The sequence below is a fragment of the Grammomys surdaster genome, unplaced genomic scaffold (genome assembly GCF_004785775.1).
Source record: "Grammomys surdaster isolate TR1022 unplaced genomic scaffold, NIH_TR_1.0 125808, whole genome shotgun sequence".
Classification (NCBI taxonomy): Eukaryota; Metazoa; Chordata; class Mammalia; order Rodentia; family Muridae; genus Grammomys; species Grammomys surdaster.
This window is the reverse complement of record NW_021620639.1, coordinates 1,423,439-1,449,535: the sequence shown is the minus strand read 5'-3', so window position 1 is coordinate 1,449,535 and position 26,097 is coordinate 1,423,439. Positions and strand designations below refer to the sequence as shown.

At 38.2% G+C, this 26,097-nt stretch overlaps 1 protein-coding gene across 4 annotated transcripts in view; it reads right to left on the bottom strand.

Annotated features, from left to right (window-relative positions):
• Nvl (nuclear VCP like) overlaps positions 1–26,097 on the bottom strand; it is a 52,001-nt gene that overhangs the window by 12,906 nt on the left and 12,998 nt on the right. For all 4 annotated transcript variants that reach the window (XM_028789308.1, XM_028789307.1, XM_028789309.1 and 1 more), the window contains 11 exons: positions 25,140–25,272; positions 24,885–24,961; positions 23,828–23,962; positions 21,659–21,760; positions 18,872–18,989; positions 16,749–16,893; positions 10,293–10,542; positions 7,615–7,833; positions 5,778–5,882; positions 3,077–3,139; positions 867–986 (listed from right to left, as the gene is read on the bottom strand). In XM_028789308.1, the coding sequence (XP_028645141.1) occupies positions 867–986; positions 3,077–3,139; positions 5,778–5,882; positions 7,615–7,833; positions 10,293–10,542; positions 16,749–16,893; positions 18,872–18,989; positions 21,659–21,760; positions 23,828–23,962; positions 24,885–24,961; positions 25,140–25,272 (1,467 nt within the window). The remainder of the gene's footprint in view (positions 1–866; positions 987–3,076; positions 3,140–5,777; positions 5,883–7,614; positions 7,834–10,292; positions 10,543–16,748; positions 16,894–18,871; positions 18,990–21,658; positions 21,761–23,827; positions 23,963–24,884; positions 24,962–25,139; positions 25,273–26,097) is intronic.

The following is a 26,097-nucleotide window of genomic DNA, read 5'->3' as shown; positions in this document are numbered from 1 at the left end:
TGGCAGTGTCCCCCCTGAAACAAAGCAATAACAAGGTTTCAGCCAAGAACCCCAAGATCACAGGAGGCTATGTCTGACCAGAGGTTCCTTGGGGCTCCCTCTACAGAGTCCCCCGCCCTAGGAGAGTGTCATCACTTGAACAGCCCAGGTGACTGAGAGTATGGTTAACACTGCCCCAGCTATGTCACTAGAGGGAGTGTCTGGCCCTAAGAAGAACCCCTGGTGTCTGACCAGATAGGCAGAATTCAGAAAGCCACCTTTCCAGAGAAGTCATGGACATCTATCTAGCTCACCACCAGGGCAGTCGTTTTTAAGCAGATCTATCCTAGCCAAGGGATGTTGAAACATGAAGGGTGAGGCCAGCCTGGTGTCAGTTAAACTTATGACAAGGGAACACATGCCAAGCTGGTGCTATTGGTTATGTGGCTAGCTGTAGAATCTTCAACTCAATACGAGCCGCTGTGCCGTGTGAAGGAACAAACACTGGTCTTTGGGTTTTCTTTTCCCCTCCAGTTTTAATGTTATGTAATGTATTTAAATCCTTATTTAAATAAAGCTTGTTTTCAGAAATAAAAAAAAAAGAAACATGTAGAAAAAATATGAATGTCTAAAACAAGGTATTATTGTTAAGTAAATTCTGCTTTCGATAGACAAGTGAAAATCAAATCCTCAAGATAACATATCCCTCCTTATACATGCAGCAGAGCTCTAGTGTGATTAAATGACAACATGCAGTGTGTTAGTGTCAGAAACTTTCAAGCAGTGTCATCAGGGGAAAGGGACGTTAACTTTTTCCATACATGGGACTTATATCAACTTTTATAAGCATTCATTCACATGTAACTAGAAAAAGCTTTGATACTTACTTCTCGGTCTGATCTCCGAGGACATAAAGCATCTACTTCATCAAAAAATATCACACAGGGTGCCGAATTCTTGGCTCGCTGAAAAACCTGTCGCACAGCACGTTCACTTTCACCAACATACTAAACACAGACAGAGAGCAGATGAAATGAGAGACAGTCCAATCCTGGGGCTGAGTACCACGTCACAGCAAAGCAGTTCTGCATCATGTAGATCCTATGCATTTATATGTTGAGGAATGTTAAACAATCATTTTTAGAGCCATGAGTTTGAGAGTGGAAGCAGGGAATGTTTGGATAGAGAAAAGGGAAAGGAGCAAATGTTGTAATTATATTTTAATTTAAAAAGTAATTTAAGGCCAGGCAATGGTGGCGCACGCCTTTAATCCCAGCACTTGGGACGCAGAGGCAGGTGGATTTCTGAGTTCGAGGCCAGCCTGGTCTACAGAGTGAGTTCCAGGACAGCCAGGACTACATAGTGAAACCCTGTCTTGAAAAACCAAAAAAAAAAAAAGTAATTTAAAAATTGAAGTCATATAGATGTCAAGAATTCTGAAAGTATTAAACCATATGCATTTGCTAATAGTAAGTCTTTTTGACCTATAAAAATAACCAATTGTACTGGACATCGTGGTATACTCCTGTATCTCAGTATTTGGAAGACTGAGACAGGATAATCACCAGTTTCAAATCACCCTTCAGTATACAGCAAACCCCTGTCTTAAAAAAAAAATCTCCTAGTTCTATTGTAGTCTAAAACCAATTTCCTATTTCTTATATAATAAAATACCTAGGAGTAATTATTACACATCTAACAATATTATTAAAACACACAAATCAAATTGATATCTACTCCCATATATAAACAATCAAATATTCTTGCTAAAATAGGAAAAAAAAATTTTACACAGCAACAGTTGAATCCAGGTGAATGTGCAAGGCATCTCATAGATTCATAATGGCTTACTCCATGTTAAATTTAAACATTAAGTCCAGTCAAGGAAACATAGCTATCCATAAGTAGCAATGTATCAGAACTGAGTAATTAGACAATTTTTATGTATGGACAAAGTTTTCCTCTATAGCTACACATAAAAAAATTTCCGTTTGGGCTGAGAGTATAGCTCAAATAGTACAGCAATGTTGCATACACAAAGCCCAAGAATCATTTTTTAAAAAGGAAAAAGTTTTCACAACTAACACTAAGAGCAAAGTTTGGGATGGGGAGATAAACAGCTTGCTGTGCAAGCATGAGGATCTGAGTTCAATTCCCAGGACCCACATGAAAACAAACAAACACCCAATGTGGTGGCTAGCATTTATAATCCCAACCCTGAGAGGTAGATACTGGAAGATCCTTGGGGCTTGCTGATTGGCCAATCTGGACCAATCAGCAAGCTCTAGTCTGCTTACTCAGAGACCCTGTTTCAATAAAACAAGGTAGACAGAACCTGAGAAACATCACCCAGGGTATACCTCTAGTCTCCCCACACACCTGTGTACTCACCTGTACACCCTCCAATACATACAAAACAAGCACACTCTACTAATTTGTAGATATTTAATTTTCTCATTTATTTATTTTGTGTATGGCAAGGGAGGAGGCATGCCAGAGCTGAGATAGCTCAGATGATAAGTGCTTACATGCATGCATGAAAACTCAAGTTCAATTCCTGGAACTCATTGACAAAGCTGGGCACTAGGGAGGCAGAGAAGGCATATTCCTGAGGCTCACTGTCCAGTATAGTCTCACAAGACCCAGGCCCCTATAAGAGACCCTATCTCAAGACACAAAATGAACAGTTTCTGAAGAATAACACCCTAGATATACCCCTAACTTCCATACACATGTGCATCTGTAAACATGTATTTAGTGTAGTGTATACACACACACAAATTCCTACTTCATAGGCTGTTCAAAAATGCATACATTTGAAGTGTCTGACAAAGAGAAGAGAACAAACACTTTTCAATGTTATAACTGTAATAAATTATTTCTATTTTAAAGCAGAAACTCAAGTTCATAGTTTAATAGATTTACTCAAGAAAGCATTTACAAACCCTGTATGTTATAGCAAGCTCAATCTTCTAACTCTGTAACAGATTTTGTCAAAATGTCACAACTGTCCAAAGATCTAAGAGCACAGAGTCCTATAATTAGAATTGACATATTTTATGTTAATTAAAATAATGGCTGATGCCACAAAACTTACCATATTCAATAATTCGGGGCCTTTGACAGATATAAAATTTAATCCAGACTCATTTGCCACAGCCTAGCCAGAAGAAACAAAAAGATATAAAAAAAAACCTTTTGTACTACACATATACATATATTGAGTGGTCAAATATTGAAAGAATTTTAAGACATATGTTGTGGCAAGTGTACACCTTTAATCATAGCAATCAGGAGGCAGAAGCAGGCACATCTCAGAGTTCAAGGTCATTCTGGTCTAACAATGAGTTCTAGTCAACTGAAGTGAGGCCCCATCTAAATAAAGAAAAGCAATTTCAAATAATAATCATGAATTTAAGTTGAGATCAATACTCACATTCTACTAATGGCACAAACCTTTAGAAAGCTACCTTAATATACTTTAAAAAGATGCATTCTATTCACAGAAGAATGATTTAGGACTATTCTAATATAATTACCGGTGAATGTAAGATTATATAATGTAATTGGATTTTGTTTGCTTCCTTAGTTGGTTTTATAGTTTTGAGACAAAGGTTTCATGTGGCCTAGGCTAGCCTCAAACTCACTGAGTAGCCAATGATAACCTTAAACTCTTGATCCTCCTGCCTCTAGCTCCCAAAGTACTGGGATTACAGGCATGTACAACCATATCTATATTACCACAAACTACAAACATCTCTATGGCAAACTATAATACAGGCATTAAAAATCCTAAAACACTTTTATTACGTTTACTTATGTGTACATATGTATATGTGCAGGTGTGCACGTGCTTTACAGCACTCTTCTGGAGGAGTCAGTTCTTTCCTTCCACAGTGTGGGTCCTGGGATTGAACTCAAGCTATGAGGTTTGGTGGTAAATGCCTTAACTTGCTCAGTGGCCATCTCTTCAGCCCAAGGTATTAAAAATATTGTATTCAGGGCTGGAGAGATGGCTCAGTGAAGCACTGGCTGCTTTTCCAGAGGACCTGGGTTTGATTCCCAGCACTCAAATGGCAGTTGGTATAACTCTCTGTAAAACTCCAGTTCCAGGGTTTCTGTTGCTGTCTTTTGATCTCTCTGGGCCCCAGGCACACAGAGGGTACAACTGATACTGAAAATAAAAATACTGTATTCAGGAAATAATGCTAACCAAGAAAGGAAAGTGTGCTTAAAGACCTTTTTTTTAAAGCCAGGTATAATAATACACATTTATAATCCTAGCACTCAGGAGTCTAAAATAGAAGGATGATCTGTACGAGATTGTGGTCAGCCCATACTACATAAGTTCCAGACCAACCTAGGATACAGAGGAAGATACTACTCCCTGTAATTAAAACAAAAATTGTTTAAAACAAAATTTTGCATTTTTGGAGGACATATATATATTATTGTCATGGTTTAGATTATGAAACATCCCAAAGGTTTGTATGGTTAAAGGCTTGAGTTTCTGCTGACAGAGTTTTAAGAAATAATTGGATCCTAAGCGACATAAATGACAGATTAATTGATACATTAACAATTCAATCTCCTAAGATGTGTCCAGTCCCCTCAGGACTTGATATGTCAAGGTGGGTTGATATCCAGGAGTGGCCTCCCCTTTTCTCAGGAGAAAGGGAGGACAGGAGAGCATGGGGAAAGGGAAGGGACAGGGAAGGACTGTGAGGAGAGAAGAAAGGGGAAGCTATGACTAGAATATAAAGTAAATTAACTAATAAAAATAATAATTCTATATCCTGGAGTGGTGGTAGTACATGCCTTTAATCTGGGAGGCAGAGGCAGGCAGATCTCTATATGAGAACAGCTTGTTACCAGGAGAGCGTTCCAGGACAGCCAAAGCTACAAAGAGAAACCTTGACTGAGGGGGTAGGTGATGTGGGTGAGATTTGATCTCATTACTGGGAGGTAGTGGAATGCTTGAGAATCAAAGTCATCAGGGGCACATTCTGGAAAGATTTATCCTGTGCCCACTCTCTTCTTCCTAGCTGCCATGAGGTAAGATACTTTTCTTTGTTACCCTTCTGACATGATGTTCTCCCTCCCCACAGGCATAGAAACACAAAGCTACCAGTTACTGGACTAAAGTCTCAGAAATCATGAGCCAAAATGTCCGTATTTGATCACACCAACAAAAGCTCATTATCAAATTATCTTGTCTATATTACATCTTAATATGCATAAAAGAAAGATACCTGGAACTGACTACCAAATAAATAAAACAGTGGTAGTTGAAAGCAGTAGTAGGGTTAAAAAAGGGGTTTTCCCTTTTCCTTATTTATATTCTCTATTGCAGAAAGTTTTTTTTAAATATCAAAAAGAATATAGTGGAAAATATTCAAGTTATTAATAATTAAACAAAAGCAAGAAGCAAATGAGCTACAAACTAAAGTAATACCACACTACTTAGACAATGCAAAGGTTAGAATGACCCTGAGCAAGAGTACTGCAAGCTCATGAAATGTTGCACAGCTTTGAGAAACACATGAGGCTTTTGTCTTCAGGGGACAGGACTCTCTTCTTGCTTCTTTCCCAGGAAATGAAGGTGACACAACCAATTAAAACCATTTTGTTCTAAAGGACAACGTAGAAAATTTTATTTAAAAAAAAAAATCAGTTTGCTAAAAAGGATTTCTAACAGAGTATATACAAAAGATCTATTCCATGATGTTATTTAAATCTTCATTATCCTACTGAAAGCAAGCAATGCTGCAACATACACAGTAGAACTTGTGCCATACCTTTGCTAGCAGAGTTTTTCCACATCCAGGAGGACCAGCTAGAAGGATGCCAGCTGGAGTCCCCAAGCCAAGAGTTCTGAACTGGTCTGGGTTGTGAACAGGTGCCTAGGAGAAATAAAGCCAACTGTGATCCATTATAGGTGCTCACTTTACACTGAATGCTAGAATGCTAAAATGTCTTTCATCTCCTAGATTCAACCCTGACCACAAAGCTTAAAAGTGACAGTGGCTAGTCCATTTTTGTTTTAGACATCAGATACATGGTACATGATAATAAACAGGAAAGGCTCTCTCTTTCATTCTTCTTGCTATCTTTGAAGACAAGGTCGCACTATATATTCTAGTTAGCCTCCATCTTAATATGTAGACCAGGCTGGCCTCAAGTTCAAAGATCTGTCCATTTCTGAAGAACAAAGATTAAAGGTGTGTACTACCACATCAAGCCAGAATTCTTAAGGAATTTATACATACATGTAAATTATGAAAACATTTTTGACAAAAAATACAGTATTTCATTATTTTTTACCATTAAAATGTGCCAGTGTATGCATAGATAGAGGACAGTCTTTAGCCCTTGCCTTCCACTTTCTTTGAGGCAGGGTCTCTTTGTTTTTTCTGTTGTGTATACCATGCAGGCCAGCCCACAGCTTCCAGGGCCCCTTGTTGTCTATGCCTCCAGTCTCCCTCTTGGGAGTGTTGTAGTTATAGACATTACTACGGCATCTGATTTAACATGGCTTCTGGGGACACACACTCAGACCCTTACCCCGTGCGTGGCAAATGGTTTACCACTGAACTATCCCCCCAGGCCAAAACTATTTGTTTGTTTGTTTGTTTGCTTTGTTTTTTGTTTTTGTTTTTTCGAGACAGGGTTTCTCTGTGTAGCTCTGGCTGTCCTGGAACTCACTCTGTAGACCAGGCTGGCCTCGAACTCAGAAATCCGCCTGCCTCTGCCTCCCAAGTGCTGGGATTAAAGGCGTGCACCACCACCGCCAGACTAAACTATTTCAATATATTAAAATCAAGTTTTATAAACAACCAAATGTCTAAGTTATGAAAGTCGAGAAGACAGCATTCTCAGGGAACTCAGAGGCACACGGTTAGATATCACACATGGCTGCTCTCCGCAATCCTAGTGTGCTTTCACATTTGTTAGTACATAACTCCTAAATGGATCACAACTCAATTAAAACATCAGTAAGCAGAGAAGTAAAAGGAAACTAAAATCAATCCAAAGTTTCCTGGGCATCAAAATTGACTTAACCCTCTTGATTATGACCAAGATAAGAAGGTATTTTTCACACACATTGGTCTTGAATGAAACCTGAATTTCTTTTTTCTTGAACTCACTATGTAGTAACTAAACACAACCAAAATAACAAGTATGAAACATCTCAAGAGAAAGATACCTCACTGTTGGGAAAGCTAAGACTTAAAAAAGATGACTAAACTGAAGCTGAATTTCCTATTATACCATCTGAACTGTATCTGAAAAAAAAAAAAGATGTATTTTTAAACATGCATTTGGGGGCTATAGAGATGGCTCAATGGTTGAGTACTTATCGCTCTTGCAGAGAACCTAGGTTCATTTCCCAGCACCCAAAAAAGTGGTTCTCAATAATCTATAACACAACTCCAGAGGAGTGATACCTTCAGACCTCCACCAGTACTAGACATGTACATGGTACACATAAATACATGCAGGCAAAACACTCATACACATAAAATTAAAAAATCTAATTTTTTAATGACATAATCTGGTAGACATGCATGCAGGTTTTCTTTTAGATCTTAACTCATGACCAATGCTAATGGTACAGATAGCTGGTATACCTACCAATATTGCCATTATAAGCTCATCTCTAATATCTTCCAGGGCACCGATATCAGCCCATGTCACATTAGGGACAGTTACAAAGCCTTCCCTTTTGGCAGAAGGCTGGACTTCTGCTAGAGCAACAATGAAGTCATTTAATTCAATGCACAGTCCTTGCATCTGTTCCTCTGAGAGGGTATCTTGGTTTCTTAGCAACAACAACAGCCTTTGCAATTCATCCTTAAAATAACAAAGGAAAATATGAACCAGAAAGTTACGTGTAATTTAAATAAGTATTCCAAGATTCTCTAAGTTATAGTGAATTTAATGAACTATGCATTGTAATGTCTACACAATATGTATTCCTTTCTAAGTTGAACATAAATTTGGTGAAATAAGGAAAAATCAATTACAATCAAGAAATATAAAAAGTAATTTCTAGGTCAGTATTAGTGGCTGATGGCACTCAGTTACCCAAAGCTAATGCGTAAGTTTGAGGCTAGCACAGTCAGATAGCATTAGATAGATAGATATCTATCTGATATTAAATATAATTCTAAATTTTAAGCTAGGGTTAGATAATGCAAACACAGGCAGTTGGCCAAAAATATCTATTTCATCAATTCCATTTCATTTCTAAATATTCATAAAGCAGTTGACTTATGACAAAATTACTGTGACAACAATGTAAATTCATTTTAAGTTTCTCTAATAACTTATCAACCAAATCTACAGTGAGGAACCCCTCCCAAGACAGAGTTTCTCTATGTAGCCCTAGCTGTCCTGGAACTTGTTCTACAGACCAAGCTGGCTTTGAACTTACAGAGATCCACCTGCCTCTGCCTCCTGAAGATTAGAGCCAAGCACCACTACCACCTGGCAAAATTTTTAAATTAATTCATGTGGATAGGTGTTCTGCCTACATGTATGTGTGTGTTCCATGTGTGTGATGCCTGCAGAGGCTAGAATAGTGTTGGATCTTCTAGGACTGAAGTTATAGACAGTTGAGAGTTGCAATGTGGGTGCTGGATTTTGTATCCAGGTCCTCTGGAAGTACTAGCAGCCAGTGCTCTTACCAGTGAGCCATCTCTCCAGCCCGTTTTATCTCTTTAATCATTCTGAAATCAGCACCTCTCTATGTAGATAGATGTTAATGTATTTACTGTGTGCTTTCTGCTGGGAAAGTAATGCTGGTAATAAAGATTAAAATAAAAGAACCTATACTGGACTCAGACAAATCATCAAGATAGGTAAATTTTGTAGCAAACTGCTGCCATTAAAACTGCCATAACAGAACTAAAGAGATGGTAAGTACTGCCTGTGATTCCAGAGGACCCAAGTTCAACTCCCAGCATCCACAGGGCAACTCACAACTGTGTGTAACTCCAATTTCAACAGATCTGATTCTGGCCTCTTCACAGGCAAGCATGTGGTGCACAGACATACACTCAGGCAAACACTAGTACACATAAAATAAATTTAAAAATCAAAACAATACCATACTTTGTGAATATATTATTATTTGAGAAATTCTGGTATTTATAGAGCTCTCTTTTATTTCTCCTTATAGTCTCACTCTCAGATGTTTAAATGCAGAGCCTGGTTTCTCATCGCTGAATCTAGCACTTAGAACTCTCAATAGATATTTATTAATAAAAAACAAGCCAAACCTGGATTAATGCAAGCCTCGTGTTTAAGCTCAGTTCAGATAAAAGTTAAATTGGATAAAATAAGTTTTAAAACACAGCTCTAGGAGTAGAGAATTGGCTCAGTGTTTGAGAATTCTTACTGCTCTCATGGAGGACCTGAGATTGATTCCCAGCACCCACAAATAACTCAAAACCATCTCTAAGTCCAGTCTCTGGAGATCAGAAGCTCCCTTCCTTCTGACTTCCATGGGCAACAGGAACACATGCCTGCATATATACACATAAAGGTAAACACTCACATATACAAAACAATAAAATCTACAAGAAAAATAAAATGCAGCTCTACTTAGTAGAATCATGTGGCAAATCCCATAATGCATCTTGAAGTGATATGAAGTTTACAACATTTGCCAGTCTGTGTATGAAAATAGTTATCTAACTGAAAATTGAAAAATTTGGCAATTCTATGAGAACATATCTTTACAGATTAGAAACATGACTTAACTAAAATGAATTTTTGAATCAACCAATCACCAAATCAGGCCAAAATCCTGCATTTTTGACATGACAGCTCATGTCTATAATCTATAAGTTAGAAGCTGAAGCTTTAAGTTAGTCAAAACTATAGTTAAAAAAAAAAACACCACCTCAAACAAACAAACAAAAAAAGAAAATTAAAGTAAATACTAAATTGTATGCAATATTATAAAAAGAATGAGTTTATCATGGTTGGCAGGAATAATGATGGTTTCAAATAAGGAAAAAAGAACAACTGATTTAAAACCAAAGACCTGGATTTAGTACCTGCTTTGCAAAGCAGAGACCGACTTCTTACACTTAGTGTCTTTAGTAACAAAGTAAGGAAACTTCCTACCCAAATTACATAGTGCTGTATGTTACAATGATCTTTTATGACTTACCAACTTACATCACAAGTGTCACATAAATGTCAATGCCTTGGCAGGAACTGCACATTTTTTCCGTAAAGGAATAAATCTCAGTCATGCCAGGGCATGAACACAAGGTAAGAGAAAGAACACTGAAGAGCACCTGTGTTTTAGAACCGGGCTCAGCAACCAGCCTTTCCTCCTGATCCCCTTCAGAGGGCAAACCTTCAATCTCAGGTTTTTTCTTCTGCCGCTCCTGTTGTTTCATCAAGACCCTATTGACGGCACACATGGCCGCCTCACGGCACAGAGCCATCAGATCAGCACCAACAAAGCCTGGCGTTAGGTGTGCTAAGTGACAAAAATCGAAAGTTTCCGGAAGCCTCAGGTTTCTGCATAACGTTTGAAGAATTCTGCAGAAAAGACAGTTTAAAAAATTCAGACTCCATGACTATTAGTAAAAGTAAATTCCTACCTATATTTACTTGAAAGCTTATACATAATCTGTACTGATGGTATGATAATTAATGCTATATAAGATGAAATAAATGACTCAATATATGCTCAATACAACTATATACCCAACTTTACTTTTCCAGAAAAATTTATACTAATTATCTGTTTACTGGTAAATATGCTATGTACTATAAAGATTATAAGTGCAGGTTTGTTTCTTTTATGCACTTTGAAGTGTTTTGGAATACTGTAGAGGAAATAGCTTATGGAGGATATACTTACGGAGCAAATAAAATAATGTATTTACCAGAAAGAGACACCTACTCAAACCATACTTCATACTACTCAGCACTAAAAGTTTGTTATCCCCCTCCCTCCACCCTTGAAATGAAGTCTTAGTATGTATATAGCCCTTGCTGGCCTGCAATTTGATGTATAGAGCAGGCTGACCTTGAACTCAGACTACCTCTGTCATCCAAAAACTGGAGTCAATGTTCTGTCCTGTCATGTCCAGCTCTGCAAGTTATATACTCATTACACAAAATGAAGGTTTCATAGTGATATTTATCTTGGTACTTCAAACATCCAACATTAGATTTTGAGGCAGAATCTTATTTGACTTAAGATGGTCTCAAACTCTGTATGTAGTGGAGAATGGTCTTGAACTCTTGATCCTCCTGCCTCTACCTACCAAGTACTAGGATTATAGATCTATGCCACCATAGTCAGCTAACATCATCTTCTATTAGGATAGCTACTGCTCCAATTTCCATCGTTTACTGTTGTTCAGACCCTATACCATACATGTAAAACATTTCATTAAGCCCAACTGACAATATATGGTATGCGCCAATGTCATTTATTTTAAGAGATGCAGGTCCTCTTATGTTGCTCTGGCTAATTCTAAGTCCTCTGCTCAATTGATCTCTCTGACTCAGTTTCCTAAGTATAAGAGACTACATACAGGTACATGATACCACACACAGCTTCTTTTTTTTTTTTTTTTTTTGGTTTTTCGAGACAGGGTTTCTCTGTGTAGTCCTGGCTGTCCTGGAACTCACTCTGTAGACCAGGCTAGCCCCAAACTCTCGAACTCAGAAATCCGCCTGCCTCTGCCTCCCAAGTGCTGGGATTAAAGGCGTGCGCCACCACCGCCTGGCTATGTGTATATTCTTAAACATTCATTTACTGAAGCATGTATGTATACAGTATAAATTACTAAATATGTGATTATCTTGTGAGCTTGTCACAATTTGTAGACAAAGAGGATGAATGGAAAGTAAACAACCCAGTAGAAGACACAAAATAAAAATAACTCTTCTTCCCAAAGAGATACAATAGTGAGAAACAAAGTAATCTGCTTGCTGGAACACCAAAGAACCAAAGGGTTAGAACTGGAGTTATTAAAAGTATTGGGCCAGAAGCATAGCATCAAAAGCCAAAACATAAAAATCACCTGAAAAATCTGTGTAATATAGTAAGAACACATGGGCATGTACTCCACCCTGTCAACCAGAACTCCAGGAATGTTCTCTCTGAAGAAATCAAATCAAGAAGCAAAGCTCAAGGTTTGGCAGTCTACATATGTAGACTATACATTAGTATGTACATTATGTATGTACATACTATGTACATTATTCTTCAGCCCCCTTAGCTTGCTTGTGTCAGGGCAGGAGACAGACTTACACTACAGTACCACAGTACTGTCTGGAGACCCAACACACAGACACAGACACACACACATATGAAAGAAAGTGAAAAGAAGAAGGGATGGAAGAAATAGAGGAAGTAGAAATGACAATAACCCTAACTACCTTCAGTCGGACTTAACTACATGCCAGGTAATGTTATTTTGCATTTACCTTACAGTTTGTCAGGTATATAATATAACATAGACCAAAACAAACACACATACATACATGCAAAAGGAGTAAGAAAACAAAACAAAAAAACTCTCAGGAAATAAAAACTGCACTTCAATGGTAAAGCACTTGCCTAGGATGTTGGAGGCCCTGGGGCTTTAATGATAAGGACTATAATAAATCCTCCAACAAAGTTAACAAATAAAATATTGAAGTTTAAGAAAAGGGAAAAACTTGAAGAAAGTAAGTCACCTTAACTAAAGTTACTGCTGCAGTGAGCTTTGCTTTCACTTTTAACAAAGGCTGCAGTGCAGGATGTCAGAAGGACGTGCTTCCAGAGCGCCAGCCATTTCCTCTCGAGGGAGTGTCTCTTCCCCTCTAAGGAAGCGCCTCTACTTCTGTCTCGATCCATACACAGCGTTTGTTGTTGTTTTGTTTCTTAAAGACTGGCATGGAGATAAAGACACTTTTTAGGCAAAAAGGAGCTGTCATTTTATCCCTATACATCACTTCTCATTTCTGAAAAATAAGATCTGGACAAATGAATCAGGAAAAAAAAGATTCTATTAAAAGGAGAGTCTACAAGGACAATATTATGCTGTGGAGTTGGTACATAATAAATGAAATATATAATACATAAAAGAAATACATATTTATAAAATATATAAAGACAAAACTTTCTGAGAGAAACTTTCTCAGTGGACACAGATGGGAAAATGGAGCCTAGAGTGTGCTAGCCAGCCTTCTACCACTCTAGTAAGACCTAAGACAAACAGCTAATAAAGAGAAAAGATGGATGTGGGCTCAGTTCTGGAGGTTCTGGAACATAACCAGATATTCACATTATTTTTAGGCCTCTCCTAGGGAAGAACAGCGTATCATGGTTAGGCTATTGTGGTCCGGCAGATTTGCTCTCTTCACAACTAGAGAGTAAAAGACAACAAAAAAGTGGGTGAAGACACCAGAGTCCCTTCATCCCATTAGAACACACTACATCAATGACTGGAAGACTCATCTCTAGGCCACATCTCCATAGGTTCCACAAAACCTTCACCATAAGGCATTTTTGTGTGATGTTTTGTTACAGCAACTACAAAAACTGTTTTTGAAATGTAACACTACCTTTGACCCAACAATTCTGCTTTCTACTTACCTAATATCTATCTGGGGATGTACCAAAATGGCAGAACATTTGCTTAATAGCATGTGCAAGGCCCTGGGTTCAATCTCCAGTGCAGTAAGAAAACAAAAAATAAGCCGGGCCACTTGGGTGGCAGAGGCAGGTGGATTTCTGAGTTTGAAGCCAGCCTGGTCTACAGAATGAGTTCCAGGACAGCCAGGGCTACACAGAGAAACCCTGTCTATAAATAAATAAATAAATAAATAAATAAATAAATAAATAAATAGACTAAACTCGGAGTAAGACACATCCCCAGTACTCAGACTATGAACACTAATACAACTTGCCATTAAAAGAATAAACAGTCCTTAGAAGAACAAGTCTTAACTTCAGATCTGGCACAAAAAATAAAGATGATCGTGGGTGTTGTGGTATCACAGTGCCCTGGTCAGGATTACTATTTCTGTGAAGAAATACCATAACAAAAGGAACTTGAAGAGGGAAGGGTTTACTCAGCTTATACTTCCAGTTCTTATACTACTGTTCTTTATTGAAAGAAGTTAGGGCATGATGTATAACAGAGCAGGATCCTGGAGATAGGAACTGACAGTACCATGGAAGGGTGCTGCTCACTGGCTTGGTTCTCATAGGTTTGCTCAGCCTGCTTATAACAGAACCCAGGGCCACCAGCTCAAGGATGGCACTACTACCCACCATGGGCTGTGTCTTCCCTCATCAATTACTAATTAAGAAAATGCCTTACAGCCAGATCTTATGGGAGCATTTTCCTAACTGAGATTCCCTCCTTTCAGATTACATATAACTAGCCAGGACACACAGTAAGGAAAACTATCAGAAGCAATAACATCAAAATGACATATCTTTTTGGCAGTCCAGAAAGGTCGAAACTGTTTGGTAATTGCTGACACTATGGAATAAATACATGAAGTTCCATAATTGTAACAGCTTTAAAACACATCCAAAGATTTATGACCCTTCTCTTATTGGAAGATTCAGTGTATCTTTTCTTTGAAATTGGGCCAACCTTAATGACAAAACTATCTAGTGTAGTGATATTAATATTTTGTGACTTCTAAAGCTAGGTTTAAAAAGCAATGTTGGCTAGGCTTATTTGCAGAAAGCCTCTGACTGAAGCCCTATGTGGTTATGAAGAAGCTGAAACTGTCCCTAAGAAGTTTGAAGCTAGACAAGAAAAATGAGAGGGAAATGATTTTGTGTTTGTGTGTGTAGATACACAATATATACTATATATTTATTTTATATGTTTATATTCTCTCTCTCTCTTCTCTCTTCTCTCCTCTCTCCCCCCCCCCAACCCCCCTGCTCTCTCAAATTCCCATAACCTAAGCGGACCTCCTGCTCTTGCTTCAGCTACTAAAGCTACATGACACCAGGAGACAGAATCACCTGGTTTACTCAGACCTTTCTAAACTGTTAATTCACAGAAATGATGAGTAACAATAAAGTGAATAAGATGTTTAGGGCATGACATTTTAAGGTGGTTTGTTTTATAACAATGACGGGGAAAGGGACACTTCCTATTCTTGAAATACTGACATTGACGGGTTCTTGAAGAAAGGAGAGTTGGTTTTCTTTTAAGGGTATGTATGGCCTCTGGCAGGTTGATCCTGCTCTAATGACTGGTCCCAAACCTTGCTTGAATACATGGGAAGCAGTTAAGAGCACTGACTACTCTTCCAGAGGTCCTGAGTTCAATTCCCAGTAACCACATGGTGGCCCACAATCATCTGTAATGGGATCCGATGCCCTCTTCTGGTGTGTCTGAAGACAGAGACAAAGTAATACTATACATAAAATAAGTAATTCTTTAAAAGATTTTTACACATAAAGTAAGTTACCGTCTAAGTTATTTTTGTATAAAACAAAAGCTTGGCTTAAGGACACCATGAGGCACAACTGGGATAACTCTCTGTACTGAAGTTGAGATTATAGACATATACCACTTTGCTCAGCTGCTTTGTATTTCATAAATGAATATGAGTAAGATGAATATTATTTTGCTGGTTGTATTAAAGTATTAGTAAAGACATTTTGATAAGTTATTTAAAGAATACATATGAATATAATTATCTATACAAATAACTCGTGTCAAATAATAGTAATTTTTTAGAAAAATGAGGTGACATCAAACACTGGGAAGAAGAAAATGACGGCACATATTCTCCATCCATTCTCACATCTTTCCTTCCCTCTAAAGCAGCCACTTCCTTTCATTTATTCATCACTCATCCTAAAAGTGGCTAGTGATTATGATTTTAGTATCACAATTACCACAAAAAATTGAAAATGTGGTAGTTCACAACATTAATTCACGTGTTTTCTACTCTACTACCTTAAGGGTACATTTTTTTTTTTAAGTGGTTTTGGTTAGTATCAGCTGGACAGTTAAATAGTTTTTTGTTTTTTTTTTTTTAATTTTTACATGTACACTGTAACTGTCTTCAGACACACCAGAAGAGAGCATTGGATTCCATTACAGATGGTTGTGAGCCACCATGTGGTTGCTGGGAATTGAACTCAGGACCTCTGGAAGAGTAGTCAGTGCTCTTAACCACTGAGCCATCTCTCCAGCCCTTAAGGGCACATCTTAAGACACTCTTGAGTGTCCAGCTCTTTGCTCTTTCTACATCAGTCACTAAAAAGCATTCATTATCATCTTTTTATGAGACCCTCGTCCTTGAGCAGACTAGTGCAATGGTGCTCAGACCTTAACTAGTATATGGACTAGATGGCACAATACTACTCCACACGCACAGACACTGTTCCTTAAGCTGATAAGCCAGTTAACACAGAAGGCATTAAGAGTATCAGACAAACAGCTATCAATAAACACAATGTTACTGGACAAACTAAAACAAACGTCCTACTGAGTTATTTTGTTAAACACTGTTTTATGTTTTTCTTTCCAAATCAATTTGAGAGAGAAAAGGGAAAGAGCTCAGGGTAGGTTGTTTGCCAACACATTTGAGGTCTTTTGTTCAATTCCCAACACACACACGCACACACACACACACTAAAGAGACAAGAGACAGAGAAAGAACAAGCATCAACTACATGGTATTTCTTAGCACTTATTTTCAAGACATGTTACTCAGCTCACATAGTGGTACACAAACGACATCATTCTAAAAGAATATACCTTTCTCTGGATACCTCATCTGGGATACCCAAGCAGATTTCTCGGTCAAACCTTCCTGCACGTCTCAAAGCAGGATCCAATGAGTCTGGCCGGTTAGTAGCTCCAACAACTAGGACCCGAGCTGTAGTTGCCATGTTATTTAGATCTAAGAACCAGATGTAAAAAGACAGAACAACACATCTGATATTTGAGGACAGCAATGCTTACACAAATGATTTAAAGATTGGAGAGAATTTGTGTACTCTTATATACAAATATTTATAAACATTGTTTACGTAACAAGTGTGAAGATAAACACTGCCTTTCTTACCAGCAATTTACCATCTACTGAGAACTATAAAGTGTCTAAGTAAGGAAACATAGTGTAGGTCACATTTCAAGAAGTTTAATAACAATTAGGATAAACTAAGTACTGCAACAGAGCAAGAGAGGGGACAATGGCAGCTTCAAGGAAAAAAAAAAAAAAAAAACCACTCAGGAAAGCCTAAAGGACTAGTATGGTTTCCAGGAGCAGAGATGGAAGTTAGCCAGGTTCTATAGAGAGCAGCAGCATGAGTGACAGCACACAGGGGCATGCCCAGACAACCTGAACAGCCCAGCAGTGGAGCCTGGGGAAGACAGCAATGGTGTCCCACAAGGACGGCCCAAGTGCTGCAGAGATGTCTCAGCGGTTAACACCTCTGACTACTCTTCCAGAGGCCCTGAGTTCAATTCCTAGCAACCACATGGTGGCTCACAACCACCTGTAATGGGGGCCAATGGCCTCTTCTTGTTTTAAAAAAAAAAAAAATGAGGAATTAAAAAAAAAAAAGGAACAGCCACTCTAGCTTAAGAAACAGATTTTTAGAAATGAGCAAAATACAGGGTTTAAATTTTGTCTTTCACAAATATTCTGTCAGTTAAACTAGAATTAAATAGGAAAGAGTCTAGGTTATACTGCCTCATAGGAATAACATGGTATTCAAATGCTAAGTACAATATAAATAATGATTATCTGATTAGGAAGAATCGATGAAAAGCTTTTATAGTATATAGGCCTCAAAAACAGGACAGAAAAAAACTGAGATAAAAACAAAATAGCATTGGGCACTGGGGTGTAATTCAGTAATAGATAGCTTACAGAGCATACACCAGGTTTCAGTTTCAATCCCTGACACAAAAGGTTAAGTGCAACAAGTAATTTACAATTGGGAGCCATAAGAAACTTGCCGTGTGTGTGTGTGTGTGTGTGTGTGTGTGTGTGTGTGTGTGTGTGTGTGTGTATGTGTGTATAGTTAGTTAGTTATGTAATGTTTCAAATTAACTTTCCTTTGTATTTTGTTTCGAGACAGGTTCTCACTCTGTAGACCAGGCTGGGCCTGAAATCACTATGTAACCCAGTCCAGCTACAATTCATGTCAATTATTCTGTCCTAGCATATGTGTTTGGATAATACATTACAGGAGTATGACAATACAACATGTGCTATTTCTTTCTTTTTTTGTTTTTGGTTTCATGACATATTCTGGCTGGCCTATAACTCATTATATAGCCCAGGTTGGCCTCAAAGTCTATAGAGAAAACACTGGTTCAATCCCCAAAACCCACATTAAAAAAAAAAATGCATTCAGCGTGGCAGACTTGTAATCCCAGTGCTGAGGAAGTGGAGACAGGATGATCCCTGGAGCTCACTGGTCAGCTAGCCTAGCCTATTCAGTAAGTAAGCACCAAGCCAATTCAATTAATGGTGTTTCTAAAGAATTCATGGTGGCGCACGCCTTTAATCCCAGCACTTGGGAGGCAGAGGCAGGCGGATTTCTGAGTTCGAGGCCAGCCTGGTCTACAGAGTGAGTTCCAGGACAGCCAGGACTACACAGAGAAACCCTGTCTCGAAAAAACCAAAAGAATGCTACCTGAGGTTGACCTCTGGCCTCCCTCCCCACATACACATGTACACTCACACACAGATACACCCACATAAAACATACATACATACATACAAACACACACAAACAGTACAATACAATTTGAAATGAATGGAAAATCCTGTTTTATGAGATTCACTATTTAAGTGATTCATACATACATGTATGACTTGCATTATTTTAAGAAATATATTATCGTAAAATGAATTCATTATTTACCATCCATGCAGGTTAGAAGCTGGGCTACAATCCTTCGTTCCATATCTTTTGAAGCAACTTCTCTTTTGGGGGTAATTGCATCAATTTCATCAATGAAAACAATACATGGTGCATTTGACTAGAAATAAAAATACCAAAAAATACATATATAAAAACTATAAAATAAATTTCCTATATTGGTGCATAATGTTTATGTATTCTTTTGATTTTTAAAACTAAGAGATTTAGTCACCAAAAGAATAACCATGAACAAGGCAGTTCAAAATAATGCTTCTGATTGTTATCAGAGAACCAGATGCTTAAATAGAAATGAGTGTGATTTATGAAATAATCTTCTCAAACTGTTCTGTAATTAGGCATATTTGTATGCTACAGAATATAAGCAGTAAATTTAAAAGTTCTCAACTAAGCATAGTAGCACATAATAAGAATTCTGGTACTTGGAAAGATCAAGACGCTGGGCAGTGGTGGCACGTCTTTAATCCCAGCACTTGGGAGGCAGAGGCAGGCGGATTTCTGAGTTCGAGGCCAGCCTGGTGTACAGCGTTAGTTCCAGGACAGTCAGGGCTATACAGAGAAACCCTGCCTCAAAAAACTTAAAAAAAAAAAAAGAAAAAAAAAGAAAGGAAAGATCAAGACAAGACTTCAAGGATTTTCTAGGCAACTTTTCTAGTTCCAAGCCAGACTGAGACTCTAACTCAAACTGACAAACAGCAACAAAGAGACTAACATGTCGGCATACACACACGCACTAAGGATTAAGTGAAAAACAGAAACCTAGGCTTACAATCCAAATCTTTCTTAGTCCCTCCATAGTCAAAATAGTAACATTTATTGTGCTAAAAGTCACATACTGTCAGTTCAAAATGACACCAAGTAACAGATACTTGGCCCATCACTACTGGCTCTTTTTGCCAAATCTTCCTCTTGGCAATGTTTGCAAAGAGCACCTATGATTGCTAGATCAGTAGTACAGAGCAAAGGTCTCAGAAAATAAACCCATTCTTTTCCATCAGTGACCTGGAAAACTCAATGGGAAAAAATAAGTGATGATAATCAGACCTTAGCCTAAGGAGGGGTAACGTGAGAAAACAACTTCCTAGCCTGACAAGGTTCTGTTATCCACTTGGATTAGGGAGTGAGTGGCAGAAAATGAAGGTGTAAAACCACATGCTTACTTGACACCTGCATCAGCAGTATTTGCACAGCACTGCTTTACAGGGAAATGTGACTTGAACCCATGACCTAAGTATGCCGCTTTGCATCCATGTTTGCCATCTGTTCACCATACGTACAAACATGGTCTCAGTGAGAAAAGCCCCCATGCTAAACAGTGAGACTTTCAAAAATTAATAACCACTCTTATAATTTACACTTATTATAAGTATATAGTTACTTAGTAATATTACTGCTAAAATACATTTTTCTCCTTATTTCACATCAGCTTCGGGTAGTTTAAATGGTTATGTTTATGAGCAATTATGTGCTTTAGATGCAAATAAAGACATAAAATTAAAACCAGCATGGTGGCATTCAACTGTAACTTCAACAACTGGGTAGAAATAGGAGGATCAACGGTTCAAAGTCATCCTCAGCGACACAAGAAGTTTGAGTCCAGACTGGGTTACATAAAACCCTGTCTGAAAGGAGTAGGTAAGGAAGGAACGTGACACAAAGACTTTTCATCATTATTTAGTTTTAGTTCAGTGGTGATCCATGTCTGCTCAAGTGCAAATGTCACAATTAACAGGACTCTTGCTATGTACTAGATACAATGTTAAAGGGTTTAAAATAATTCTTTTAACTGGGCATGGTGGTGTATACCTTTAATCACAGCACTTGGGAGACTGAGGTTAGAAGGTTGGTTGTCAGGAATTTAAGGCAGGCTAGACAACATAGCAACACATCATCCAAAAATAAAAAAAATAAATCTTCTGATTTAAATCCTCAGTGACCCTATGAGAACTGGGTATTTTATCATCACAGGTTGTTATGAAATAGAAAAAGACTCTTGCCATCACATTAATGTGACAACACTGAACTGGTCCTCAACTTTTTCAATGAGAAGGCAGACATTTAACCACCATACTATGCTGAAGATATTACTTTAGCTGGATTCCAATATCCTCTTCTAAATTGTATAACAGAAACTGTAGACAGGTATAATCTCTCTCTCTGGTAAGAGAGTTTTCTTTTCACCCCTCTTATCATATAAACAGCACTTATCCTGAGTCTTACAGTGCTTGCATAATTCTAAGTATTCTTATGGTCTTTGCAAGTTGTTCAGACATAAGCTGGAGAAAAAAAGTAAATGAAGCATCTCCAGGACAGTATGTTCTGAACACTTAACTCTGGGTATGACAACCCAAAGCTTGTCAGTATAAGCTTGTCACCTATATACTTGATTTCATGTGAAACATTACACAGCCAAGAGTCTATACCATTAAATTCACTTTAAATTTACCACTAAACATTTTTACAAAAGGAAGGTCAGTGAGCAGGATAAAGAATTCTAGCATCAGAAAAGTAAACTCGGGCTGGAGAGATGGCTCAGGGGTTAAGAGCACTGACTGTTCTTCCAGAGGTCCTGAGTTCAATTCCCAGCAACCACATGGTGGCTCACAACCATCTGTAATGGGATCTGATGCCCTCTTCTGGTATGTCTGAAGACAGTTACAGTGTACTCAAATAAATAAATAAATAAATAAACAAATAAATAAACCTTTAAAAAAAAAAAAAGAAAAGTAAACTCTACTGAAAAGCTGGTATAAGCAATAGCTGACTCACCACAGCCTGGTCAAATAAATCTCTGAGCTTTTGCTCAGACTCTCCAGAAACTCCTGACACAATCTCTGGAGCAGCCACTTTCAGAATCGGCAAGTCAAGTTCCTATGCACAAATACAGGAAAGAATGACTAAAGGTTAAATAAAATTTAAGTTCCCCACATTCTTCTTATCTAATCTGTCCCACCAAAATTAGGGAGTTTTTTTTTTTAAAGTTTCTAAAAAACATTTATTATTTATTATGCATCCATTCATGTATGTGTGCAGGCATGTTTGTGCCATTGTGTACACATGGAGGTCAGAGGAAAACCTGTCAAAATTAGTTCTCTTATTCCGCCTTGTTTGTTTCCTGTTTCAATAGAGAGTCACCAAGCATAGTGGAAAGCAACTTTACCCACTGAACCATCTTTCTGGCCTCTACAATTTCCTAAGAAATTTCATTTTTGTATGTGAGTTCAATGACAAACACTATTTAAATGTATGGAGAGATAGCTCAGCAGTTAAGAGCACTGACATGGCAGCTTACAATGATCTATAACTCCAGCTCCAGGGAATCCTATGCTCTCTTATGACTTCCATGGACACCAGATATGCATATGGTACATAGACATACATGCAGACAAAATACCCACAAATATAACACAATAAACAATTTTTTAAAAAAAGAAAAGAAAATCAGCTGAGCGGTGGTGGCGCACAACTTTGATCACCTCCCCGCACTCAGGAGGCAGAAGCAGTTGGATTTCTGAGTTCAAGGCTAGTATAGTCTAAAGACAGAGTTCAGGGACAGCCAGGGCTAGAGAGAAACCCTGTCTCAAACAAACAAACAAACAAACAAACAAGTCTATGGATTTAGTCACCAGTTGTGGTGGCTTACACTTGTAATATCAGCACTTGGGAGACTAAAGCTTTGAGTTCAAGGTTGGTTGGGCAAACAGTGTGAGACCCTGACTTTAAAGAAACCTAGGTATTTACTCAAACATGAAAATGCAAATGTTGCATTTGTGGCTATAAGACAAATTTATTTTTAAAAAGACAAATCCAGTTGCCCTTAAAAAGTAAGTTTGTTCTATTAATGACTAGAATAATATGCTATTCTGCTAGTTAAAGTTCCTTGGACTATTTTACACTTTATCATGAAATAAGTCTCCAAAAAATTTGATAGGACAAAATCAGGACTGCTAGCTGTTTACTTTGCAAAATAAGTGGTTTTTTTTTTTTTAATGTTTGTGGGTTCAGAAGTAGGTGTGTGTGGTTGATACAAGAAGAAATATACAAAGTTTAAAGCCAAGGATAGCTTTAAACTTACAATCCTGCCATAGTCCAAGCAATACTGGACTTTCAAGTGTGTACTACAAACCTAACTGATCTATTTTAGAAGGGTATTTTGACAGTGGAAATTTTAAATAAATTTAGCTCCAAGAGAAAAACCATTCTTTTGCATGTTTTGCTGATTTTAAGAATGACTAGGATAGCCAAGCAATGGTGGCGCATGCCTTTAATCCTAGCACTTGGGAGGCAGAGGCAGGCGGATTTCTGAGTTCGAGGCCAGCCTGGTCTACAGAGTGAGTTCCAGGACAGCCAGAGATACACAGAGAAACCCTGTCTCGAAAAACCTTTAAAAAAAAAAAGACTAGGATAAAAGAGAATAGCTACAATGTAAACTAAATGTTTATAGAGTTTTTACACTGTTTTGCTTCCTATCCAATTTGTCACAGACACAATAACTGCATTCATTAACCACCACCACCACCAGCATAAGCAGCAGCATGAAAAAGTAAATGAAGGAAAGCTGGAGCTCCATCTGTATAATGTGTGGGGCAGCATGAGAACCTGCGTCTGGAAATACAGTGCTGATGTAAAAGCCAGGCAGTGAGCTCCACATCTTTAACCTGAGCACAGGTAGACTGAAGGATGACCCCTGGAATTTGCTAGGTTTCAGGCCCAGCCAAATCAAGTGTGATACAGGTGCAAACAGAAACCCTTGTCTCAAAACAACAAAAAGACAATGAGGAAAATGATGGGGGAGGAAGAAAGAGAAGAGGAGGGAGAAGGGGAATCTCTTACGGATTAAATTTGCTTACTAAAGAGATACCAGGTCTAACTGGAATTGACCAAAGAGAAAAACAAAACAACAATAATAACTAGAAATCCAGCCGCAACTAGCCTCACCCCAGCTATTGCATGTGCAAGTAATGTCTTCCCACAGCCTGGTGGCCCATGCAGGAGAACACCACGAGGAGGCACGACACCAAGGTGCTGGTATACCTCTGGGTGACGCATGTGTATGAGCATCTTGCAGACTTCCTGTCAAGGAATAAGCATAAAAGATGTCATCCTCAGCCCAAGAAACAAAGAGTCAAAGTAGAATGAAATGCCCCTATTTTTTGGAACACCAAAATATACTAGACAGAAGACAGCCAGGCTTAGGCTGTGACTTGAGCTGAATCCCAGCGTTGTACACTATGTAAATAACTTCTGTGACATCTCCATGCTTCTACTGCCTAAGCTATAAAAGTATCTCTCATAAAATACAGTGACTATAAAAGAGAAGACACTAGAAAGCTGCCATGAGCATTATTAATGTCATTATCGTTAGCACTGTCAGAACACTGTAACTTACAAAACATGTACTTCACAAACACTATAACTAAAGACGTAAAAAGACAGGAAGCTTCATTTTCTTTTGGTACTCTGAAGGGTCAGATTTGTTCACCTCACCGTCCTAGTATTTTTTCTATACTTATTTCACATTAAAAACCAAAGGACTGGAGAGGTGGCCCAGGGGTGAAGAAGAGCACTGGCTGCTTTTACAGAGAATCTGGGATCATTTCCTAACATATACATGGTGGCTCACAACCATCTGTTAACACCAGTTCCAGTGAATCTGACCTTTTCTAACCTGAGGGCACTAGGCATGGAATGGGTACACAAACATACATGCCAGTAGAACACCTATATACATAAAATATGTTTTAATTTAAATTAAAAATAAGAGCCGGGCAGTGGTGGTGCACGCCTTTAATCCCAGCACTTGGGAGGCAGAGGCAGGCGGATTTCTGAGTTCAAGGCCAGCCTGGTCTTCAGAGTGAGTTCCAGAACAGCCAGGGCTATACAGAGAAACCCTATCTCGAAAAAACAAAAATAAATAAATAAAGGTAGGCTTTTTAGTGTAAATATTTAACAATATACACATTTCATGTAATACCATTTCTCAGTTGGCACTAACTTTTAATGTTGCATCATTGCCTCCAACATCTTCAAACTTCACATTGGAAATCTGCAACTCTGTACTCCTTGCTTTAGCTGTTAAACAAAAAAGGTAAAAAGAGTAGTGATTCCAGACAAACATACAACTAAAGCACCATTAGACAAAAAATGTTTTCAACTAGGTTTTTCCATACACAAATAGTTCTCAAATAAAACAACTCAAACTAGTCACCCCTCTCTCAAAGCAAACACACCACTGCTATCTACAGCTTACCCTTCTTTTGCAGAACAGCTTCGATTTCTCCATCTACTTCTTCAAGATCCTCTGTCTTTCTTTTGTTTCCTTTGTTCTTTGTCCTACCTTTCCTTTTCTTATCACTTTCCAGAAGAGAAGAGTCTTTTAAATTCTGGGGAGAAAATACAAAAATTCTGTACTTAAAATGATAATGCTAACAGGCGGTTTTCAAAGACAGCTATGTCCGTTCGTGCTCCAGCACTACTAACTACTTGCAATCTCTTTGCTCAAGGATGCTGTCTTCTTTCAGAAACCTAAAAGCTTAGATTGTTTATTTGATAATATTTTCTCGGCTCTGCCAGTTAATCTTTTCTAAAAGACTTAAAGCACATATATAAACATCAGGATCTTACCAATTATAATAATGCTCTTGATTAGTTAAATACTTACAGCTTAAAACAAAGATATTGGGGAATAACCCACTAATAGCGTAAAAGGAAAACTCGTAACCCCAATACTTTGGAGTAAAAACAGAAGAATCAGAATGGTATTTTTAGCTACATAACAATTTCAAAGTTGGACTAGGCTACAAAAGACTCTATTTCAAAATCGAAAATCAGCCGGGCAGTGGTGGTACACGCCTTTAATCCCAGCACTTGGGAGGCAGAGGCAGGTGGATTTCTGAGTTCGAGGCCAGCCTGGTCTACAGAGTGAGTTCCAGGACAGCTAGGGCTACACAGAGAAACCCTGTCTCGAAAAGCCAAAAAAAAAAAAAAAAAAAAAATCGAAAATCAAAACAAATAGGGCTCAGGCTATAAAGTATCATAAAATCATGAGGTCTGAATTCAGACCCCAACTCACTCATACATGAAAAGGTGTGTGCAATGGAGTAGGTCTGTTACACCAGTGCTGGCAAGGCAAAAACAAGAGGATCCCTATAGCTTGCTGGTCAGCCAGCATAGCAGATATTTTGAGATCACAGACATCCCCTTCTACG